The sequence below is a fragment of the Piliocolobus tephrosceles genome, chromosome 15 (assembly GCF_002776525.5).
Source record: "Piliocolobus tephrosceles isolate RC106 chromosome 15, ASM277652v3, whole genome shotgun sequence".
In the NCBI taxonomy this organism is placed as follows: domain Eukaryota; kingdom Metazoa; phylum Chordata; class Mammalia; order Primates; family Cercopithecidae; genus Piliocolobus; species Piliocolobus tephrosceles.
The window spans coordinates 31211545-31234874 of record NC_045448.1 but is presented as its reverse complement, the minus strand read 5'-3'; the positions used below and the strand labels follow the sequence as shown (position 1 = coordinate 31234874).

Genomic DNA, 23330 nt, shown 5'->3' with positions numbered 1-23330 from the left:
CCTGTGCTGGAGCCTGGGGCTTTACCCCTGACCCGGAGCGCGCCCAGGGGCTCCTGGGATGGGAGAGACGTCCTTGGGAGGCCCCCGCACGGAGGCTGCTGGCCCCCAGCATCTCCTGCAGCCTTGCTAATCCCGGCTACTCGGGAGGCTGAGGCAGGAGAATCGCTTGAACCTGGGAGACGGAGGGTGCATTGAGCTGAGATCGCGCCACTGCACTCCAGCCTGGGCAACAGAATGAGACTCTGTCTCAAAAAACTAAAAATAAAAAAAAATTAAAAAAAAAAAAAAGATAATGTAGGAGGAGGTTTCGCAGGGAAGAATAAGGAGGATATTGAAGCAGGAGGAAGGCTGTGTGTCTGTAGCTGGGAGGCAGGAGTTGGCAGGCCTGGTGGAGGCCCTCAGCAGACAGCCACTACTCCCCACTACCTTGGCAGGCACAGGACCCTCTAGCCCAGGGGACTGAGCTCCAGCTTCCTGCTTCTCTTCTCCTGCCTCCCCACTAAGCAGAAGGGACCCCTGTGACATTGGTGCTGTCAGGGACCCAGGACTCAGCCCTGAGGCTTGAGAGACCTTTCCCTTCTGTAGGCTTTTGCTCCAAGATCCCTGATCCCCCACCAAGTCCTCAAGAGCTTGAGCGAGTGCTCAAAGACCCCCACTGTCTGGGACAAAATCGAACCACCTGCTTCTGTCTCTTTCTCACCAGCTGACTTCTCCGCTCCCATTCTCTCCATCCTTCCCCTCCTCTCTGTGGCAATGGCAAAGCACAAGCAGGAAGTGAGGAAACTGACCATCCTCTGTCCATTTCAGGAGCAGCAGAGACTCCTCAGGAAGACTCACAGGACTGTACCCACTGCCTGCCATGTCTCTGTGGCCACCTTTCCCATGCAGATGGAAGCTGGGGCCAAGGTACTCTAGGAGGGCCTCTCCACAGCTCCCCCAACAGGACTTCGAGGCCCTGCTGGCAGAGTGCCTGAGGAATGGCTGCCTGTTTGAAGACACCAGCTTCCCGGCCACCCTGAGCTCCATCGGCAGTGGCTCTCTGCTGCAGAAGCTGCCACCCCGCCTGCAGTGGAAGAGGCCCCCGGTGAGGCAAAATGTGTCAGCCCAGACCCTCCTGCCCCAGGGTTTAGGCTTTCAGATACTACACCTAAGTTATATGGGAGAAAAAGAACAGGCTTTTTCCTACTCTCTCCTCTCCACTCAACACAACACACTCTTCTAACACCAGATGTGTGGGAGGTTTTCCCCACATGCCAAGCAATTCTCTGGTGGCCACCATCTGGGTATTCCGTAATGAAATTTAATTCCGACACTGTCTACCTAGAGACGGAGTCAGATCTCACAGGTTGAGTGTTCATCCCACAAGACTGTCCCCACTTCAGATTATAAGTCCCAGGTTGTGACCTGTACTTCTCATGACCGGCCATAAATCAGGACTGTGGTTCCCATGATCCCTTCCTTGGGTTTGATTAATTTGCTAGAGAGGCTCACAGGATTCAGGGAAATGCTTTGCTTACATTTAATGATTTATTATGAAGGGTATTACAAGGATGCAGATGACAGCCAGGTGGAAGAGATGCATAGGGCAAGGCATGGGGAAGGCGGGTGGAGCTCTCGTGCCCTCCCTGGGTGTGCCACCCTCCAGGGACCTCCATGTCTTCAGATATCCAGAGCTCCCTACACCCTGTCCTTCAGGGTTTTTATGGAGGCTTTATTACCTAGGCATGATTGATTACATCATTGGCCTTTGGTGATCAACTTAACCTTCAGTTTCCCTCCCCTCCCCAGAGGTCAGGGGGTGGGGCTGAAAGTCCCAACCTTCTAAACCTGCCTTGGTCTTTCCAATGACCAGACCCTATCCTGAAGCTACCTAGGGACCACCAGTCACCAGTCAATCGTTAGCATACAAAGGATACTCTTTTCACTCTAGAGGTTCCCAAGGTTTTAGGAGCTGAATGTCAGAAAACTGAGCAAATGAAGACCAAATATATATTTCACAATATCACACCAGGTCTTACTGTCATTGATCTCCATGAGAAGGGAACTGGGTACATTCCCACATTCTCACTTTCCAGATGGAGAAAACCAGGGGTGATTTTGAGAGTGGTCTAAGATGTAGCCCTCCCTCAGTCCTGACCAGAAATATGCAGAATAGCTATAGCCAGAAATATATCAAGGTATTGTTTAGCTTCATCTGAGATGGCAAGGCTTCCTGAGTCACAGCCAATACCATCTGCCAGAGAGATACATTTTAACATCTCTCCTATCTCCTCCCCCCCAAACAGGCTCGTGAAACATGTAAATTAAGAAGCTATTAATCACTTTAGAAAAATATTCTTCACTCTATAAAATGCATCAATTCGTTTAAAAAGCAACTTCTTGATGTGTTCAAATGTAATCCATCTCCCTGAAACTTCATTTACATACAAGATTTCAGGAACATGGCTAGTGAATAGGGTAAAGTTAAGCCTGTGCCACAGACTTTCCTTTTCTTTTCCCTACTCACCCATCACCATCGATACCTGCAGCCCCAGACTTTTGTAGTCCCTACTGTGTGTACAATCTGCAGTGAGCCTCCTAAACTACATGGCAGCCAAGATCCCACTTCTCTCAGAAAATCCTGGGAACTGCTGACATAGAGACTCTGTTCTACAACTGACTCTTGGGGAAACTGTGTCCCCGCAAAGACTGAAGGATAGAAATCTTGCCACGGAGCAGAGACCACCCCCCTACCACCCCACCGCAGCCTGCATCTCAGCAGGAAAAGCCAAAGGACCATCTTATTAGGGGTCAGGAATAGGAAGGAGGAGTAGGGGAGAGTAAAGAGAAAGAGAAGATCTCTAGGAAAACCGAAAATGCCTCCTATAAAAGTGTTTCCATTTTTATTTTTTTTTTTTATTTTTTTATTTTTATTTATTTATTTATTTATTTATTTTTTTGAGACGGAGTCTCGCTCTGTGGCCCAGGCTGGAGCGCAGTGGCCGGATCTCAGCTCACCACAAGCTCCGCCTCCCGGGTTTACGCCATTCTCCTGCCTCAGCCTCCCGAGTAGCTGGGACTACAGGCGCCCGCCACCTTGCCCGGCTAGTTTTTTGTATTTTTTAGTAGAGACGGGGTTTCACCTTGTTAGCCAGGATGATCTCGATCTCCTGACCTCGTGATCCGCCCGTCTCGGCCTCCCAAAGTGCTGGGATTACAGGCTTGAGCCACCGCGCCTGGCCTCGTGTTTCCATTTTTAATAGAAACTCTAAGAAAAGGCATTTTTGGTGTAAGTGCTATTTCTCAATATCTACACAGTCCAGGGCTCTGACTTACACAAGCTGTAAGAAGGAATGAGAAATAAAAAGGACAGAATTCTGTATCCCAGATCTTCTGGGACAGCACTGATTACACATATATTCTGTATCTTTGTCCCCATAAGTCCAGTTTGGGGGTATGAGAAAACATGGTCACTATAGCTCCAGGAGCTTTTTTGTTCTAGGTCAGAATGACAATTCTGTTTGTCTCCCCCAGGAGCTGCACAGCAATCCCCAGTTTTATTCTGCCAAGACCAAAAGGCTGGATCTGTGCCAGGGCATGGTAGGTAAGTTTGCACAGCCCTGGGAGACAGACACTAGGCTGCCTGCTGGCCAGGCCTCGCCAAGACAGAGTGGATGATGAAGAAGAGAATCCAGAGATCCCCACTGGAGAGAGGCCCAAAATGGCTATTCACTGGCAAACCCTGAAGGCTACCTGGACGTGCTCTGTTCTTTGCTGTGAAGTTTATAAAAACTGGTCCTCTGAGGATGCGTGGGAATGCATACCCTGCCTAAGTCCTCACATAATCCTCATTACCAGTTTACAGGTCTAAATTTTAAGTTTGGAAAATGTGCTCACTCTATTTTAGCTCCCACAGTGGGACCTTCTTAAGACAGCAGACATTAGCCTCCCCAGAATAGGATCAAAGCAGATCTATCCTCAACTCTACCTTTTTAAAATAGTAAATTGGTCATCAGGGAGGGCCCAACCAAGTCCAGCGATATCCATTTCACAGACAGGGAAATAGGGTCCTGAAGGCTTGAGGCTTTCCCAGAAGAACATAAATCAGTTTCAGAGGCAAGATTTGGAAAAAGTAGATGGAGTTCAGGTCCAAATTCCTGAGGATAGGGCATTCAGGAATCTAAAAGCTGGTCCAGGAACATGGCTCTGGTTTTGGTGTCAAGTTGGATTTCAGCCAGTGCTCCCAGCCTCCCACTCTGCTCACTCATCATCTGCCTTCCCAGTATATAATTCCCGTCTCTGAAACTAGGCTACAAGCCCAGAGAGGGTAGCCATAGGGACGGGGCATTTCCTGCAGGCATGGAGTCCCCAGTAGATTCATGCAGATGCTGTGTGCTGTCTGACTTAGGAGACTGCTGGTTCTTGGCTGCTTTGCAAGCTCTGACCTTGCACCAGGACATCCTGAGCAGGGTTGTTCCCCTGAATCAGAGTTTCACTGAGAAGTATGCTGGCATCTTCCGGTTCTGGGTGAGTGTCTTTGCGGGCCCTCGGCCTGGAGGGAGCCACAGGAAAGAGGGTTCCTGGAGGACCATGTCTTCACCTTCTGGGCTGATCACCACCTGCAGCAGTCCTCATTCACCCAGGGCCACTCTATCCCTCCAGTTCTGGCACTACGGGAACTGGGTTCCTGTGGTGATCGATGACCGCCTGCCCGTAAATGAATCTGGCCAGCTGCTCTTTGTCTCTTCCACCTACAAGAACTTGTTCTGGGGAGCACTTCTGGAAAAGGTGTATGCCAAGTAAGAAACCAGCAGAAATATCCCCCTTCCTATCACTTCCTTTTCTCTCTCTCAATGTTGAAGGAGGGGAGTGGAGTCAGGTAAAGTTTATGAAATGAGATCCTGAGGCATGTCTCAGTTGACATAGAAGTGACAACGTATTCAGAGTCTTTTAGGTAGGGGTCGCCTCTTCTAAACCTGCATTCAAGAGTTTTGCCTTTCTCTAATGGATGGAATTAAGGGGGATAGGAGCTCTGAGTGTCTATTCTCTCCTTTGCTCCTGGGATGGAAGGTAGGAGTAGCAAGATACACCCAAAGAATACCTAAGCAAAGGTTTCACTTCTCATTCGGACCATCTAATCTACAGTTTAAATGCCCCTTCCTTTTGTTTTGAATGAAACTCTCTCAACCTAGAGATCACTGCTGTCCCCAGCAGCTAAGAGGCCTGGATGAAGGAGCAGCAGTAGGGGATCCACCTGCTTGGGTCCCTGTGGGGCAGCCTGATCATCAGTGGTCGGATTGTGGACACAGCTTCAACCACACAACCGCAACATGAAAGTTTAAGAGTTTTTCATACCTACAGACCCTAGAGGGTACTTGGCATGCATGGAGGTCACATACACACTCATACACACACACACAAATGCACACACACACAAACACAGACACACATGTACACACGTGCACACACACACACAAACACACACACATGCACACCCACACATGCACACAAACACATGCACACACACGTATATGCACACATGAACGTGGAAGTCAGGGAGCCCAGGCAGAAAGAGAGAAAATGGACCTGTGGTGGACTCATGCCTTTTCTTGAGTCCGGGTTGTTGTCCAAATAGGTTTCCCGTGAGCAGCTTTAATTGATAGGTTCAAAGCAAGCAGGCACTAGTTCCAGGAGATCTCGCTGTGATTGACAGGTGGTCACTAAGTTCTCAGGCAAACATCTGAGTGGTCCATTTAAAGGAAGTGGTGGGAAAGAGGGGTTCCCAGTCTTCTAGGCAGGAGAGATGCCTCTAAGTTTTATCTATGACCATCAGCTGAAGCCTCTCGGGATAGGTATGGTATTGGAAACTATGTCAGGGTTGCCTGAGCTCTGCTTTTGGTATGAGAAAACTAAACTCCTATTTAAAAGTGGATGCTGAGGCCACATAAAATGATAAATACTCATGATACTTTTTCCTTTCATGTTTGTTTCTTCCCTGGCTAGGCTTTCTGGTTCCTATGAAGACTTGCAATCAGGACAGGTGTCTGAAGCCCTTGTAGACTTCACTGGAGGGGTGACAATGACCATCAACCTGGCAGCAGCCCATGGCGAACTCTGGGACATCCTCACCAAAGCCACCTACAACAGAACCCTCATTGGCTGCCAGACCCACTCAGGGGTGAGACTGGGCTGCCACTGGCAGAATGTCCTCTTCTCCTGCACCCATGCCCTCCGTCAACCACCACTGCCCTCACCTGGGTGTGGGCTTGGGACCTCCACCCAGCTCCTGCTGCTGAGGTCCTGGTGTTCAAGCCAGAGCAGCAAGGCCAGGTGCAGTGGCTCACGCCTGTAATCCCAGCACTCTGGGAGGCCGAGGCGGGCAGATCACCTGGGGTCAGGAGTTCGAGATCAGCCTGGCCAATATGGTGAAACCCCATCTCTACTGAAAATACAAAAATTAGCCGGGCATGGTGGTGGTCACCTGTAATCCCAGCTATTTGGGAGACTGAGGCAGGAGAATCACTAAAACCCAGGAGGCGGAGGTTGCAGTAAGCCAAGATCCCACCCTTGCACTCCAGCCTGGGCAACAAGAGAGAGATTCTGTTTTAAAAAACAAAAACAAAAAAAAATGGAACAGCAGTGTTGGGGCCTCAGGACAGGCAAGACACTAGGAAAAAGAAGATGATATGCAGAGAAGGAAGCTAACAGTTATTCAGTGCCAGATACATGCAAGGCACTTTCCACATCCTATTTGATAACAACCGAAACCATGGAACAGGAGTAGGAAGCCCTCAGTTCAGCCCTGCCTTCACTAATGGCCGGATGTGTCACCTCACACATTTACTCAGCAACTCTAAATAGTTTGTCCTCTGTAAAATGGAGGGTATGACATGATCACTGCAGAATGGCTCACTTATTGAGAGGGTAGAATGAGACTATGGATACCAAAGAGCTTTGAAAACTGCAATGTACCATACCATGATTATCTCCCACACTTCTCTCCATAAACCCCTGTTCCAGCCAAACAAAGAGTTTTTCATACATTACTCAAATAATAAGCTGTACATAACGGAAGACTGATCAGAACCTCTCTTGTCTCTGCAGAAGGAGAAGATTCTGGAGAATGGACTGGTGGAAGGCCATGCCTATACTGTCACAGGAATCAGGAAGGTGGGTTGAGGTTGGCCGCTTGGTTTCCCTCTCAGCCTTGCCCTTCCCTCTTTGGGCCCTAGCTTATCTTGGTGGGTTTAGTTTCTGCACCATCTGGAGAGTGAGTAAAGTCTTTGGTGGGTCCCTGTGCCTCTGCACCTATTTCCTGGGGTGAAGTGGTGGGTCCAGCCTTTGCCAACACCAGTGCATCATCCCAATCTCATCCCCTGGGGCAGCCCTCAGCCAACCATCCTCTCACCCTGCTGTACCTCACAACCCTTCCTTGAACTTTGCTTCACTCTGGGATGCCAAGAACAACCATTTCATCTGGTTCTTCCCTCCCAAATTTCTACTCCTCTCTCACTTGCTTCTTTGTGACCATCTCCGCTGCTATCCATCTTTTGAGCTTTACTAGGCATTGAGGGGAAGATGCAACAGGCAGGACCTGCCTACAAAGGGCTTACAGTCAGGTATGGTCACAAACCATATCTGAAAATGAGGAGGAAGCAAAGTTGAAACTGAGAGAAGAAAGTGTAGATGAAAGACTTTAGGAATTCATGGATAAGAGAAAAGACCTCCATCGAGTTCAGTTGGGGAGAAGTCAGAAGAGTCTCTTACAGGGGAGGTGACGTTGAGTTGGTCCTTGAAATAGGTAGATTTGTATGGGGCAAGAAGGGCATTCTGGTGGAGGGAGCAGTGTAAGCAAAGCATGGAGATAAGAAGTCAGCAGGTTTAAGTTAAAGAACCTCTGATATTCTCTAGAGGGCCTGACTCCTCCCAAGTCCTCCAATTTCTTTTAACTCTGTTTCAAATTTCTTGGACTCAATTCACACTTAAATTCTTCCTTCTAGATCTCAAACAACTATGTTGGTCTGTGTGCCCAGAGCTTTTAATTTATTTCCACATTTATTAACAAAATTTATACAACACTTACTGTGTGCTAAATGCTGTTTAACTGCCTTACAAATGTGGACTCATTTCACCCTCACAGCAATACTCTGAGTAGGTTGTGAACCCCAAGTATCTGAGACAGGTCTCGGTTAATTTAGAAAGTTTATTGTGCCAAGGTTGAGGATGCACGCCTTTAACACAGCCTCAGGAGGTCCTGACGACATGTGCCCAAGGTGGTCAGAGAACAGCTTGGTTTTATAACATGAGACATCAATCAACATATGTGAGATGAACATTGGTTCCATCTGGAAAGGTGGGACAACTCGAAGCAGGGAGGGGGCTTCCAGGTCATAGGTAGATAAGAGACAAATGGTTGCATTCTTTCAAGTTTCTGTTAGTCTTTCCAAAGGAGGCAACCAGATATGCATTTATCTCAGTAAGCAGAGGAGTGGCTTTGAGTAGAATGAGAGGCAGGTTTGCCCTAAGCAGTTCCCAACTTGACTTTTCCCTTTAGATTAGTGATTTTGGGGTCCCAAGATTTATTTTCCTTTCACAAGATCTACTGGTTTCCTAAGGTTGCCACAACAAGTTACCGTAAAATGTTGGCGGAGGGGAACTTGAAAACAACAGAAATTAATTTTCTCAGTTCCAAAGACCTGAAGTCTGAAGTCAAGGTGTGAGCAGGGGCATGCTCCCTCTGAAGGCTCTGGGGAAGAGTCGAATCCCTTCTTGCCTCCTCCACCTTCCAGTGGTTCCAGGTGTTCCTTGACTTGGTCTACATAACTCCAGTCTCTGCCTCCATCTTCACGTGGCCTTCTCTGTGTCCTCTCCCCTTCTCTTCTGACACTTGTCTTTGGATTTAGGACCCACCCTAATCCATAATTATCTCATCTCCAGGTCCTTAATTTAATTACATTTGCAAAGATCCTTTTTCCAAATAGGGTCACGTTCACAGGTTCTGAGTGTACATATCCTCTTTGGGGAGGAAAGATCACCATTCAACCCACTATTGTAGGTATGACTATTGACCTTATTTCACAGATCGGGAAACAGAGATACAGAGAGGTTAGGTGACTTGCCCTAGGTCTGACAGCTTGTAGGTACAAGAAGCAGAGCCACTTTCTCCTCTACCAGCTCTCTCTGGGCCTGTGATTTTCCACTGCAAGTGCTCAGCTCCAGGCCCGAGTCTCACTCAGCTCTCTGAAATGCTTGCACTCAGCCCGGCCACCTAAACTGCCTCTTGTTTTATGCAGGTGACCTGCAAACATAGACCTGAATATCTCGTCAAGTTACGGAACCCGTGGGGACAGGTGGAATGGAAAGGAGACTGGAGTGACAGGTGAACTTTGGGGACATCTTGGAGGGGTGAGAACGGGTAGGTGTAGGCAAAGGAGGCTGCCATTCGCACGCAGATTCAAATGTGTGCTTCCTTTGGTCTTAGGCAGGATCAGGAAGCCTTCAGACTGGGAGCTCAATCCCTCACATTTATAAGATGCTTTATGGTATATAGACTGCTTTCTCTTTCATTATAATAATTAAAGCTAATGTTTATTTGAGGGCTTGCCAGCACTGTGGTAACCTTTGAATTTTTATTATCTCATTTAATCCCCCAGACAACGCTATTACAAAGTAGATAGTTTTATCCCCATTTTACTAATAGAGAAACTTGGATTAATTGAATTGCCTAAGGTCTTTGGTGCCTGGGTTCAGTGTCTTTCCCTGGCATGGTTCAGTACACTCCTGGGTTTGCTGAGTTAAAGGTAGACAGATTTGGATTGGACTCTACACTCTGATTACATATAGTAGCCTCTGGGCATTCTGATTAGATACTTACATTTAGGTTGTTTCTGCCTAATGACAGCCCTAAAGAAATGCGGGTTTTGCAGGCTAGACACTGGCTGTAGGGCACAGGCAGAAAGGGAGGTCAAGTCCTAAAGTCCTTTGTTCTGTCATTATGAAGATTTATAATACTTAATCCTTTACAGGTCTTTAGAGTCTACAAACATGTCCATATACACATTATCACTTAATCGTTTTTACATTGAAAAAATGAAGGCGTAGAAACATAAGTCAAATATTCCTTTTGATAAAATATGCTGCATTTTATTTGTTACACATTAGTAAAGAGAGTTATTAGAGGAACTGGATCTATGTGGGAAAATGTCATCCAAGAAATACATAGATTTTAAAGTGTTACAGAAATCTAGCATCATATTGTTGCTGGTGGCGGTTTCTTTCACAGAGGAACAAGCACTGAAATTACAGATAGATGATGGGTAAAATTACAGTGTTGTTACTGCCTAGCTGTGTGATCTTAGTTCAGGCAAGCTTCTTAATTTCTTGGATCTAGAGGTATAGTGAATATCAACATGATGAGCTTTTATTTTGTAGTGTTTAATCTGCTGTTAATCCCATCCAGTATATTTTTCATTTTAAATATTATATTTTCAATTCTAGAAATTCCACTTGAGATTATCTTCCATTTCTCCCCTTTTTATGTCTGTGTTTCTCTTGACATCCTTGAGAATATGGGGCACTTTTATAATAGCTGTTTTAATGTCCTTGTCTGCTAATTCCATCATCTCTCTCATTTCTATGGCGGTTTCTATGGACTATTTTTTTATTCATGGTCACGGATCATATTTCCTGCTTCTTCATAGGCTAATAACTTTTTATTGCATCCTGGACATTGTAAATTTTAGTTTCAGAGTACTGAATTTTATCGTATTTCTTTAAAGAGTATTGGACTTTTCTTTTTAAAGTAGGTAGTTACATTGCTTAGGGATTGTTTTGATACTTTGAAGTTTTTAAGCACTTTTAGGGAAGGTCAAGACAAACCTTTGTGTCAGGGATAATTTGATTCCACTACTAAATTGTAGACCCTCTGGGATCTCTAGTAAAGATTCCATGTATTCAATGAAGTCTTTTGGCTGGACATGGTGGCTCACTCCTGTAATCCCAGCACTTTGGGAGGCCAAGGAAGGCAGATCATTTGAGGTTAGGAGTTCAAGACCAGCCTGGCTGACATGGTGAAACCACATCTCTACTAATAATACAAAAATTAGCCAGGTGTGGTGGCATGTGCCTGTAATCCCAGCTGTTTGGGAGGCTGAGGCAGGAGAATTGCTTGAACCCGGGAGGTGGAGGTTGCGGTGAGCTGAGATCGCACCCCTGCACTCCAGCCTACGTGGCAGAGTGAGAGTCTGTCTCAAAAATAAGTAAATAAATACATAAAGTCTTTTAACTCTGTCTGGTGGGAATGCCTGAGATTCCCAGCACTGTGTCCTGCTTATGGTCCAGTCTTCGGGAGTTTCACTTTAAGAAAGCACAGATTAATGCTCAGCCAAAGACGCAAGGGACCCCTATGAAGTTTCCTGGATCTCCTTTTTTCGTGTAGCCCCCTCCTTTCAGATACTTTGTCCAGCAAATTCTAGCTATCTGGATCGCCCTGAACTCCAGATTCTGTCTCCTCCACTCAGCCCTACCGATATGTTCTTTTTTGAGTCCCTCTCCCTGTAACACTGGCCAGGAAATTACCTTCAGAAAGAAAGCCTAGGTGATGTTAGGGCTCACCTCATTTGTTTCCAGCCTCCCAGGATCATGGACCCCTGCTGCCTGCTGTCCAGTATCTGAAAACAGTTTCAAATGTTACCTCTGACATTTAATAGATTTATGACTTCAAGCAAATGACCTAATCTCTCTTAACTTCAATTTCCTAATCTCTAAAATGATAACAACAAAGTTGTTGTTAGCCTTGAATGAAATAATGTATGTCAATAACCTAGCCCAGCGCTTGGCTCATAGTAAGCTATCAATTAATGCTCATGCTACTGTATGATATGGAATGGGAAATTTAGTTGTTTGAAGTAGTGTGAAAATAATAATAAATAATGATACTATAGAGCTTTTACTAAAGAATTTCTAGCATGCCCCTCACAAGCTTTTCATTCCCTTTTCTATTTTCAGTTCAAGTAAATGGGAGCTGCTGAGCCCCAAGGAGAAGATTCTGCTTCTGAGGAAAGACAATGATGGAGAATTCTGGTAATGGACTTAGGGACTTGGAGAAATGTCCTGGCCTACATTTGAAAACCCATCCAGCAGACATTTACTGGATGCCTCATGGGTGTCAGGAACCTCATGTACAGAGATCAATAAGGCACCATCCCTTTAGGAGCTCACGGTCTAGCAGGACAAACAGCGACTATAAATAAATGGTCACTGTCTCTGTGATGAGAGTAGCGGCCACTGGGGTGGAGCTCAGCGAGGGCTCACCCAGCCTGTTTCCTCCTCTCTGCTCTCTTGCTCAATATATTCAAAACAGGTTTTGCCTTTTTGTCCTGAAAAGGCCGTGAGGTAGGAAGAGACTGCAAAGTCTTGCCATAGGATAGGCCCCCGACCAGGGCCCTCCAGAGCAGAGTAACACTGCCATCCACTCTGGAGCTGCTCATCTCATTTTTTGAAAGGCCACCAAGACATCCTGAGCTGATGCTGCTTCTAGGTGTCTGAAACGGGCCCCATCAGTTCTCCTTTGCTTTTGCTCACCACTGTTACTATGAATGTCAACCCTTGTTCCAAGGACTCTCCCTATTAACCATCCAGTACAGCCTGCCGCAGCCCTCTCCCTTTGGAAGGTCTTTCATTGAACTCAAGCCCTGCAAATTCTTGTTTTTTTCCACTTTATGCTTAAGTAAACTGAGCAGCGGACAGCTTAAATAGAGTGTTGCAGGCCACAAGTTAGCAAGTAGGGGCAAAGATCTTCATTAATTAATGATTAATAACTGATATGTAATTCTTACTGAACATTTATGGATAAAACAAATGACTAGTTAGCTTTGCCTTAATTCAGCTGCTATCACCATGATTCCAGAAACAGGAACATCTCCCCCAGTCAGCCATGTGGCCAGCTCCTTCCAGCCAGAGGGTGGAGCTTCTCAGTAGCTCCAACTCCCCATGATGGACCCTCACAGGGATCCAGCCAGCCCCTGCTTATGTGCCCGTGGCCGGCTCAGCTCTGCACAAGAGCTGGTGTCTTTGTCCATGAGATGGCTGGGCTGCCCACTGCTTCGTCTCACCCTCCCCATGGGTCCTGATGACTAGGCATTATCTGGTCCATCCTTTGTGCTTTTCCTTCTTCCTCTCCACAGGATGACGCTGCAGGACTTTAAAACACATTTCGTGCTCCTGGTTATCTGTAAACTGACCCCAGGCCTATTGAGCCAGGAGGTGGCCCAGAAGTGGACGCACACGATGCGGGAGGGGAGATGGGAGAAAGGGAGCACAGCTGGTGGCCAGAGACAATTGCTGCAGGGTGAGCATGCGCACAGGAGCAGGGCTCTCAGAGTGAGGTTGTGGGCGGGGGTGTGAGGGTGACTGCATAGGTGGGTGCAGTGCGAATTCTGCACTGGCTGAGTGGGAAGGAGGCTTTGTTTGCCTCGGTGTGTGCTAGGGCGCTGGGCTATGACCACAGGGAAGACAGGGCACCTTTGGTCCCAATGTGCACCAAGGCAGAGTCCTCTCAGTCAAGCTAACAGCCTGTGGGGCTGCATCTTCCTGAAGGGTTGCCCTGTCCCTCAGCACCGGGGATCACAGGCACACAGGCATGGTAAAAGCAGGGGCAGGGGAGAATCTTTCTTTAGTTTTGGACAAGGCCACTGAAAACACTGAAGTAACCACCCCCTAGCTGGGCAGGATTGAAATAGAAATTGTATCAGGTCCTTTTGGAGCCTGGGAGAAACACAAACCCAGGTCTTCCCAGGCTCCCTAGATATGGGAGACAAACCTGTGTGGACTCGCAAGACGGGGCAGATTTGGTGACCCTGTCCCTTCCTCCACTTTGGAAATAGTGAGCCGTCCCTTTTGAAGGCAAGTCCTGTGGATTGTGACCTCAGTAGGCCAGGGTGGCCTTAGCTCTGGAGTCCCCCTTTTGACACAGTATTTCCCCTGAAATCTGAAGCTGACCTTAAGCTAAGGTTTTGCCTCGATTAAAATGCAAAAGCCCCTAGGATCATGGTCACCTCCCCAGGGAGTGAATACGATTGCTTACTCAGGTAGCACATGCTTGTGGGGTATAACACCTGGGCCAGGCACTGAGCAAGACAAAGAGGCTACAGTGGTGGGAACAACTCCAGTCAGTGTATCTGGAGAAGACCTCAGATAGAAGAGCAAGGTGGGAGGGCATAGAGCCAAGGCTGAAGGGACCCCGACCCTGTCCCAATGGGCCTTAGGGTGGAAAAGGCCTCCAGGTAGAAGAGCAAGGTGGGAGGACATAGAGTCAAGGTTGAGGGGACCCTGACTCTGTCCCAGTGGACCTCAAGGTGCAGAGGCACCCTCGGACTGTTCACCTCTTAGTGGTTCGGTGAGCAGGATGCTTGGGGATCCGGGGTCCATTCTCACCTTGCTGTGTTCTGCCCCAGGCACATTTTGGAAGAACCCGCAGTTCCTGCTGTCTGTTTGGAGGCCCGAGGAGGGCAGGAGATCCCTGAGGCCCTGCAGCGTACTGGTGTCCCTGCTCCAGAAGCCCAGGCACAGGTGCCACAAGCGGAAGCCTCACCTCGCCATTGGCTTCTACCTTTATAGGGTAGGTGGACCTCTGAACCACAGGGGCATGGGACCAAGCATGGGGGTCACCAACAGTTACCATGTCTTCCTGTTTCTTGTCTTCTCCACCGTATGTCTCTGTTCACAGACCTGGGTTTTCAAATCCAGGTTCTGTCCTTTAGGAACATATGATTTAGAACAAGTCACCTTCTTGCACTAGGCCATCAGTTTCTACAGTGGCATTTAGGCAAAGGGGAGAATAAAAGAGGATTATGTGGTAGTGCTTGCTATTGTGCCTGGCACATAGTATAATCAATATTGGCTTCCTTTTCCTCTCCCCAAAAGCCAAGCATTCTTTCCCTCCCTCTTTTCCAGAAATTCCAATGATAGATTAAAATGTCACTGATAGAACAGCAGGTCTTGTGGGAGGGGACAGGGCTTCTGGGTAGAGCCTTGTATGTCAGCTGCTATTCGGGTTTTGTCTTATGAAAGAGCCAGATTCCCTGCCTAATGAGATCTCTCTCTTTTTGTTTTTGTTTTTGTTTTTGTTTTTTAGGTGAACAAGGTGAGTTCTGCACTTGACCGGGTGGCCCTAGTTTGGGGTGATATCACATGTGGCCAAGCCTCCACGGGATTTAGTTAGACTGGAGCAGGCTTATACTGTGTAAGAAGCTATGATAATGCCTGATGATGAGAATGTCTGCCAATAGCCTGTGCGTGTATGAAAGTAAAGTGTATCTGTTAATCTTTTTTATCCAAAGACCCCGAAGAGATCCTCATGCATCTATGGAAAATCTCAGAGCCTAGCATAGAACCAATGAACTTTAGAATTTATTGAATTCCTACACAAATACCTAGGGCTAATATTGAAGGCCATCACGGCATAGGAAAGGTGATAAATTACAATCTTGACTGGGTTATGAAACCCAAAATAAAATGGATTTAAAACATACAGGACATCAAAGACCATGCAGCCCACCTCCCTAGGGAGCAGGGACAAAGGCTTGGGGACATGTGGCAGGAGCATGAGTAGAAGGACAAGAACACCTCCGTGCTTCAGCTGCTGTGACAGCCAGGAGGGGTCAGGTAGGAAGGCCAAAGGAATCCCAGCTTCTGCGGGAGGCAGCTATTATTTTATTTCCCAGAGAAAACAGGAGTAAAATGCTTAATTTTCTCAAGTTGGATTGAATCGAGTAAAAGGATTACTGTAGAGAAACCATTTTACACCGGGTCTTTTTTTGTTGTTTTTCTTGCAGGAGCACTGAGCACTCTTAAATTTGCCTATTAATTTCAAAAGACAAAGTTATTTATGCCGTGCCTACTTCTAAATAGAATTTGGGTCAACCTACAATAAAAAGGTGTGAACAGAGGAAACCTGCCAATCAGTTACAAAATTTAAAAGCCATCAAAAAATAACAAAGGGCTGAGAATTAGGTAGGCAGTTGCTTCTACCAGGAAAACTAAACCCAGGACAGCTACTATGGATCATTATACAATTTAGCTCTGAGATTCCTAGTAGCCCATGGCAAAGAGGGCAATTGGATGATTCCCTAGTTCTCTTGTCTCATAAAAGAATGCCTACATCATCAGGATACGTATTTTATTTCCCAAACATTGAGGAATTTGCTATATATCTGTTTATGTGGATAGGTGATGTCTTTGTTTGCAGTTGTGTATAAACTGGAGAGAGGATCCTGGTGTGGGTCTCCTCTCCCTCTGGAGCCCTGAGTGAGAACAAAGGGGAGAGGAAGCACGAGAGAAAAATAGGGAGAGATGGAGAAACAAAGGAGGCAGAGAGAGAGAGAGAGAGAGAGAGAGAATATGAATCAGATAAAACAAAGCAGATACCCAAGAAATGTCAGAACAAGAGCCCTGATTCGGGTCTTCCGAGTTCTTGCCCAGTTCTCTTTGTCCTTTGCAAGGGTGTTTTCCCTGAGATGACATGGAATGCCAGCTTATCTATGTGTAGCTGTGTGCTGTAGGTGGGGAGGTGGTGGTGGTCCATCTGTATCTGACCATAAGTCATGCTACATCACATACATGGAGGCAGCATCAGGAAGGGTAAAGAACAGGAGCGTTGGAACTCAGCTGTCCTGAATTCCCATGAGGCTGGGACTGTAACCAGCTGATGACGCTGGGCAGATAATCTCACCTCTCTAAGCCTCAGAGCCCTCAACTGTAAAATGGAAATGGCAGGCACAGGGACATTCCTCACATCATTTAGTGCTGGTGTTGTTTTTAAGGTAAGTCAAATCAAATGACATGTGTTTATGTAACCCCTGATAGGTTCCAACAGAGGTGCAGCCCTCCACACACATATTCTGGTTTTTCCTTCCCTCCCCACTTGTTTCATCCTCCACTGGGGCACATTGGATTTGGCAGAGCAGGGGCCACCTTAGTCCTGGCTCAGAGCTTTGAGGGCCTCAGGCCTGGCCACAGCCCTGGGTCATCACCTCCCCTGCTGTTCTTCTATCCTCTACCCACAGTACCATGACAACCAGAGGAGACTGCCCCCCGAGTTCTTCCAGAGAAACACTCCTCTGAGCCAGCCTGATAGGTTTCTCAAGGAGAAAGAAGTGAGTCAGGAGCTGTGTCTGGAACCAGGGACGTACCTCATCGTGCCCTGCACATCGGAGGCCAACCAAAAGTCAGAGTTCATCCTCAGGGTCTTCTCCAGGAAGCACATCTTTTAGTAAGGACACAAGGTCTCTCCTAGAGGGTGGGGACCACTTGGGTGAGAACAGGCAAGGAGGGCAAGGTTGGAAATGGCAGAGACCAGGGTCTCTGCTACTGAGACAGAAGAGAGATGGGGAGAGCAGGAGACCAGGTGACTTTCTGCATGGAGAACATCCCTCCCATTCCTTCCCACCCTCTTTCCACTCACAAACTAACGCCATGCTAGACGTTAGAGAGAAAAAGATAAAACACACATGGCTCCTGCCCCGCTGAAGTTCAAGGTCTGGAAAGAACACAGATATATGAGCAGTTATTGATCTTCCAGTACACCCAGTGTAAGCATTTTGTATGCACAGGGTGTTATTGTTACAAGATCCTCAAGGAGGAGAATTTGAACCAACTCCCATGGTCCTGGGGGAAGCAGGAGTGGCTTCAGGGAGGGGGTGACTATTAAAAGATGCATAAGGGGTTGCTCAAATGAGGGGAGGCTGCCATGAACTAGCAGGCTTCCATTCGGCTGCTGTATCCAGTTGAATTAATGTGCACATATCCCAACCAAACATATTATTTTGCCTACGATTGTTTTACCTGTCAGGTTTTGTGGGATTTTTGTTTTGTTTGTTTGTTTGTTTTTTATGTTTCGGCTGCAGGTAGTTTGACTTGATCTCAGGCAGGCCCCAATGCCATGTCAGACCACTAAGTCTCATGCTCATCTTTTAAGACTAGTTAGATGAGGGTGCAGGGAATTACAAGCAGTGTGCTGTGCACATGGCTGGAATGTACACTTCAAGGGGAAGCAGGAGGTAAGGTGTGAGAGCTGGGTGGGCCCTTGTGGTGCCTCAGTGAAGGAACATGGAAGACAAGCTCCCAGGAGAGGGAGAAGATTGGCCAAGAAATTCCCAAGAGGAAACTCTGGGTTTTTTGTTTGTTTGTTCTCAGTGAAATTGGCAGCAATTCTGGTGTCATCTTCTCGAAGGTGAGTAGTCTGGTGGAATTCCATGTGGCTGGGACTGCTTTCCAAGACAAGATGTTGGGTTTCTCCCTTCAAGTTAAGGAGTCAGGGAGGAGATATGCAGATCCTTACAGACTCTGTTCTATGGCAAACATTACCTGTTGTATCCTAAAAGTACCCGGGCTTTGCTGTTTTTGCACCAACAAAGGGTAGAGAACTACCCTTCTGATCAGGTCCTTGTCACTGAGGGTCCAGAGCCCTGGCTGTATGAGTTACATCTCTACTTTCTTCTGCTTCTCTTTATCTGGTATTTCTTTTGTCCATTTCACTGTTTGCTATTTCCCCAAAGTCAGGGAAAATTGGAGAAGCAAGAGCTGTTTGTAAATGCTATGGTGTAAAATTAAAGACAATGCAAAGTCAAGCTCATGGTTTTCAGAAGCCTGGAAGCCATGAGACATTAGGGTGTGCACGCAAGTCCATTTATACAGGTGAATAACTATGTCTTTCTATGTGTCTCTTCCTATAGGAGATAGAAGACCAAGATGAAGGGCAGAATGAATTCTTCACCAAATTCTTTGAAAAGGTTAGTTGAACAGGTATGGTGGGGGCAGGGGGTTGGGAAGAGCAGGGGACAAAGTGGAGCATATAATTTTATAAAGTATAGGTTTACATTTGCTTGAGGCTGCATAGAAACTGTGATTTAAGGCTACCTATTCCCCAAACTGCCACTTTCTATTAAAGTCCTCAAGTTTTTAGACAAATGAGTAGAGCCATTGTCTAGAAGTCTCCTGTAAAATGATTCTCTGTTCTTGGAAGCTGCATTGATTAGTTGTGGGGAAAGCAACTGTAATCTTTCATCCCTGAGAACATGGGATATAGCAGAGTAGAGTGTCAGAGTTGGGAGTAGGATGGGGGAGGGGGGTACAGAGCATGACAATGACAAGCCCTGGGGGCCTTGAGGAGGGCTATTGGAGGGGAGCCCATGGAGAAGGGGCCCTTGAGTTGTCACCAGGAGAGGAGGTGGGACTGATAAGAAGGGGGAGGGCCTGGGACACACACTTGGTCTCTGTGACTTCTTCCCTTGGGCTGACCCAGATGTGAGTCTAGCAAGGGCTGATAATATGAGTGCAGGGCTCTGGAGGCCACGCTATTCTAACCTGCAAGACACTTAGGAATAGGGTGAGAAACATACTGGAAATCTGGGGTCTGATATTTGAGCAATGTTACTAAAACAGAGAACAAGAGCCCCTTATGTTAGTGATATTCCTGATTTAAAGTCACAATTTACCTGCCTTGCACATCTGGAATTTTGTTTAATGTAGCTGGAGAGGATAAATCAGAATCTTATATGTACTGTTTATTAAAGTTTTCCTCCATACCAGTGGTTTTCAAACATTTGATGCTGCAATCCTTTTATCAAACGAAGTCGCATAGAGAATCCCAATATATATAAAACAACTAAAAATTGCATATTATGAATATGCCTCAGTTTTTAAAATTCAGATGTTTGATACTTATATTTCATTGATATATTTTAAAATCAAATGTTCATATAAAGAGTTTCTTTTAATAAACTCTAAGGTTAAAATCTGGAGTTTTGACTGATGACGTTTTATTGAGAATGAAATTCAAACCAAATTGTTGACTAAACTTCAGAAGCACCTGGATAGCACCTTTGAGAATCACTGTTCTCTATAAACCTACTGAAAAGTCATGTTCTGCCAGGGTTCTCTGGGGTTGGCACCCAGTTAAAAAGCATTGTGAAGTTCTTAGGAAATCCCAGTTTAATTTCATGGCCAGTCATGTGACCCTTCTGCCATCTAATGAGCATTCAGTAACAGTTATTTTTTCTTGCCAATCTGCTTTCTATTCAGTATCCAGAAATTAATGCAGTTCAATTGCAGAACATCCTGAACCAGATGACCTGGTCACGTAAGTGTTTTAGAGCCATTCTGTAGGACTTAGAGGGGATGCAACTTTTCTAAACTCTGGCTTTGTTTCTCTTTCCCTTGGTGGGATGTATGAATTACTGAGCACTGGTCTTAACTGTGGCTATATTTTACACAAGGGTGGATTATGTGATCTGAAAAAGCAGTAAGGAAATTTATGCAGCTTTGAAAATCATTATTATTTTGCTTACTTTGGGTATAGAGATATGTGGCAGTGAAAATGAAGATTCCTGCCATTTTGCTAGTCAGAAAGGAATAACTGAGTACCTCCTTCTTGGCATATCAGTTCCATATGGAAGAACTGCACCCATTTCCTCAACCTGGGATATAAATATTAAGTATTAACTAGCCTACCCAGGGAACTGTCCGATGAACTCATGTTAAATTGATCAAGCTATAAAACTCTGGAAGGAGAGCACACACCACCTAGAAGAACTGCAAATGGGTAGCGTGGAGGCTTTTATATGAAGCCTGGGATAAATTATTAGAAATGCTTAAAGTCCATATAAAATATTTTATACATATATTTGGAGTGAGAAGAACACAGAAGAAATAGGCTGATTTCTCCAGGGAGACAAATGAACTTCAAAGTAAAAAAAGTAAAACAACCAGAGTATTTGCTACCAAAGTTAGATGATTGCTTCTTCTTTCTATGAAGCCAAGATTTCAAATCCAGACAAATTACAGTCCTGGCTATTGTGTGATTCAGGGTTTGAAAGAATTTGCAGAAGGCTTCTCAAAGCCAAATTCAGTTATCAGTGAAACAGGCAGAGGGAAGACTCCAGGAATTGTAGAACGTAAGACTCCCCCTCCCGGCTGAAAATAAATTCTAGGTTCAGTCTAGGGAAATTACCTAAAAGAAATGGCTTGTGCACATTTAAAAGTTTTTAAAGGCCTTGATTGCATATATACAAAATGGTTTTCCAAAGCATTTATGAACACATTGCTTTCATTTAGTCATATGAGAGGGTTCTAGATGGATAGATCAGAGAAATACTGTAGATTTTGGCAAGATATTTGGTGAGTCTCCCATGATAAATGATAAAACATGAATTGGAAAACAATAATAGTAGATGTATTTACAACAAATCTTATCACCATTCTCAAGAGTTATACAAATATAAAACTAGAGGGATAATTCTATCCAGTTACAGGCAAGAGTCTATATGCTTAGATGTTTAGATGAGAGTTCTTAAATTCCATCTGCCCTTGGTCCTGTTTATTTCCCCAATTTTTATTAATGTCTTGGAAGAAGACATGGAATATAGGCTTACTGGAGCTGCAGATGGCACAAAGCTGGGAGAAATCATTAATATAATAGATAGCAGAATTGAAATTCAGAATGTTTTCAACAAGCTATGCCCAAACCAAAATGATGAAATGTAGTCAGGAAGATAATAAACCACTGCCATTTTGATGTAGACCATTTTAAAATGGTAGCGCAAGTTCTTAACAGAAGAGACCTCATTTTTGTGGCAGTTTATGTGAAAGATATTTGGTTAATTTAGTTGACCTCTAGCTAACATGAACTAATTGTTTCAAGTTGCTGCTAAATAAGCTCATACAAATTCAGGCTGCATTTAATGGGAGCATTTAGATGAGTGTTTTTAAAATTGTGTTCCTGGAAACGTTAGAAACCAAGAGGTTTAGTAAGTGTTCCATGAAATAAAAGAGGTTAACTTCTGTGGTCAATTGTACTTAGGTCTTCAGTACCTCACATACAGTAAAGTGCATGGCGAATGAAGAAAAGCATCAATAGATGCAAAGTATCCTACATTTCTTTGACCACAAAACTCTTTCTCTGCAGAAAACCTCCTTTGAAACATAATTTGGGAAATGCTGACTGAAAACTGAAAGTGATAGGTGTACTGTATTCTGTTCAATCAAATTGCATCTGGAAGACTGTGTTCAAATCTTGATACCATATTTCAAAGAGACACTGGCAAAATATAGGGCTCAGAAAAGGGTGTCGAGGGTTTAGAAACCATTGCATCTGAGGAGTAGTTTGGGAAATATTCAGATGTTTAGAAGCGAAAGCAGAAGTCAAAGAAGAGACAAATACCTTGTATGCTCTTCTGGAGGTGAAACTAGGACCAGTGAGCCACTATTATAGGAGGTTCCTTTGGACTTAATGAAAGAAGTTTCTCCTGACTGAAGCTCTTCACCCATGTGAAAAAGTGAGCACCCGTAACTGACAGACCATCCATCAAGAAACCTGGGGAGGGCTGGGAGCTGTGGCTCACTCCTGTTATCCCAGCACTTTGGGAGGCCGAGATGGGCGGATTACTTGAGGTCAGGAGTTTGAGACCAGCCTGGCCAACATGGTGAAACCCTGTCTCTACCAAAAATATAAAAAATTAGCCGAATATGGTGACGCGCTCCTGTAATCCCAGCTACTCAGGAGGCTGAGGCAGGAGAATTGCTTGAACCCGGGAGGTGGAGGTTGCAGTGAGCCAAGATTGTGCCACTCCAAGATTGTGGGCAACAGAATGGGGCTCCAAAAAAGAAAGAAAGAAATAAAGAGACAGAGAGAGTGAGAGAGAGAAGGGAAGAAGAAGAAGAAGGAGAAGGAGAAGGCGAAGGAGGAGAAGGAAAGAGAAAGAAAGAGAGAGAGAAGGAAAGAAAGAAAGAAAGAAAGGGAAGAAAGAAAGAAAAGAAAAGAAAAAGAGAGAGAGAGAGGGAGAGGGAGGGAGGGAAGGGAGGAAGGAAGGAAGGAGAGAAAGAAGAAAGGAAAAGAAAAGAAATAAAGGTTTACAAGAGCCTTTTCAAAAGCCTTGGGACCCTATGTTTTCCATTTAATAATTGGGTGGTGGCTGCCCCCATGCACAGATCAGAAACCAGGGCTAAGGGAAGTTAAACAACATGCCACCAACTCAGCTGTCCTGTTTCTCAGCCCTGCAATTTTTCTAGCAAACGCACTCCCTTTCTAAGTGGATAATTGTAATCAGTGTTTGATCATCCATACTATGGAGAGGCATATTGAATAGATAGCCTAAGGGGGGTTGTAAAAACAAAAACAGTCTGCAGAAACCGAGAGAGAGTGCAGGATTAGGTGTACAGGCATGGGGCAGGGCCCAACTCTGTCACCAGCTGTATGAACTTGAACAAGATCAGACCCTCTCGAAAGAAGGAAGGAAGGAAGGAAGGAAGGAAGGAAGGAAGGAAGGAAGGAAGGAAGGAAGGAAGGAAGGAAGGAA

At 45.6% G+C, this 23330-nt stretch overlaps 1 protein-coding gene across 1 annotated transcript in view; it reads left to right on the top strand.

Annotated features, from left to right (window-relative positions):
- Nucleotides 1-859: 859 nt before the first annotated feature.
- Nucleotides 860-23330, top strand: part of CAPN14 (calpain 14) — a 30709-nt gene continuing 8238 nt past the window's right edge. The window contains exons 1-15 of the mRNA XM_023217304.1: nt 860-1084; nt 3514-3583; nt 4388-4506; nt 4642-4778; nt 5983-6157; nt 7084-7149; nt 9273-9358; nt 11986-12060; nt 13164-13327; nt 14433-14596; nt 15113-15121; nt 17043-17248; nt 18172-18208; nt 18711-18767; nt 20059-20116. Coding sequence (XP_023073072.1) covers nt 860-1084; nt 3514-3583; nt 4388-4506; nt 4642-4778; nt 5983-6157; nt 7084-7149; nt 9273-9358; nt 11986-12060; nt 13164-13327; nt 14433-14596; nt 15113-15121; nt 17043-17248; nt 18172-18208; nt 18711-18767; nt 20059-20116 — 1648 coding nt within the window. The remainder of the gene's footprint in view (nt 1085-3513; nt 3584-4387; nt 4507-4641; nt 4779-5982; nt 6158-7083; nt 7150-9272; nt 9359-11985; nt 12061-13163; nt 13328-14432; nt 14597-15112; nt 15122-17042; nt 17249-18171; nt 18209-18710; nt 18768-20058; nt 20117-23330) is intronic.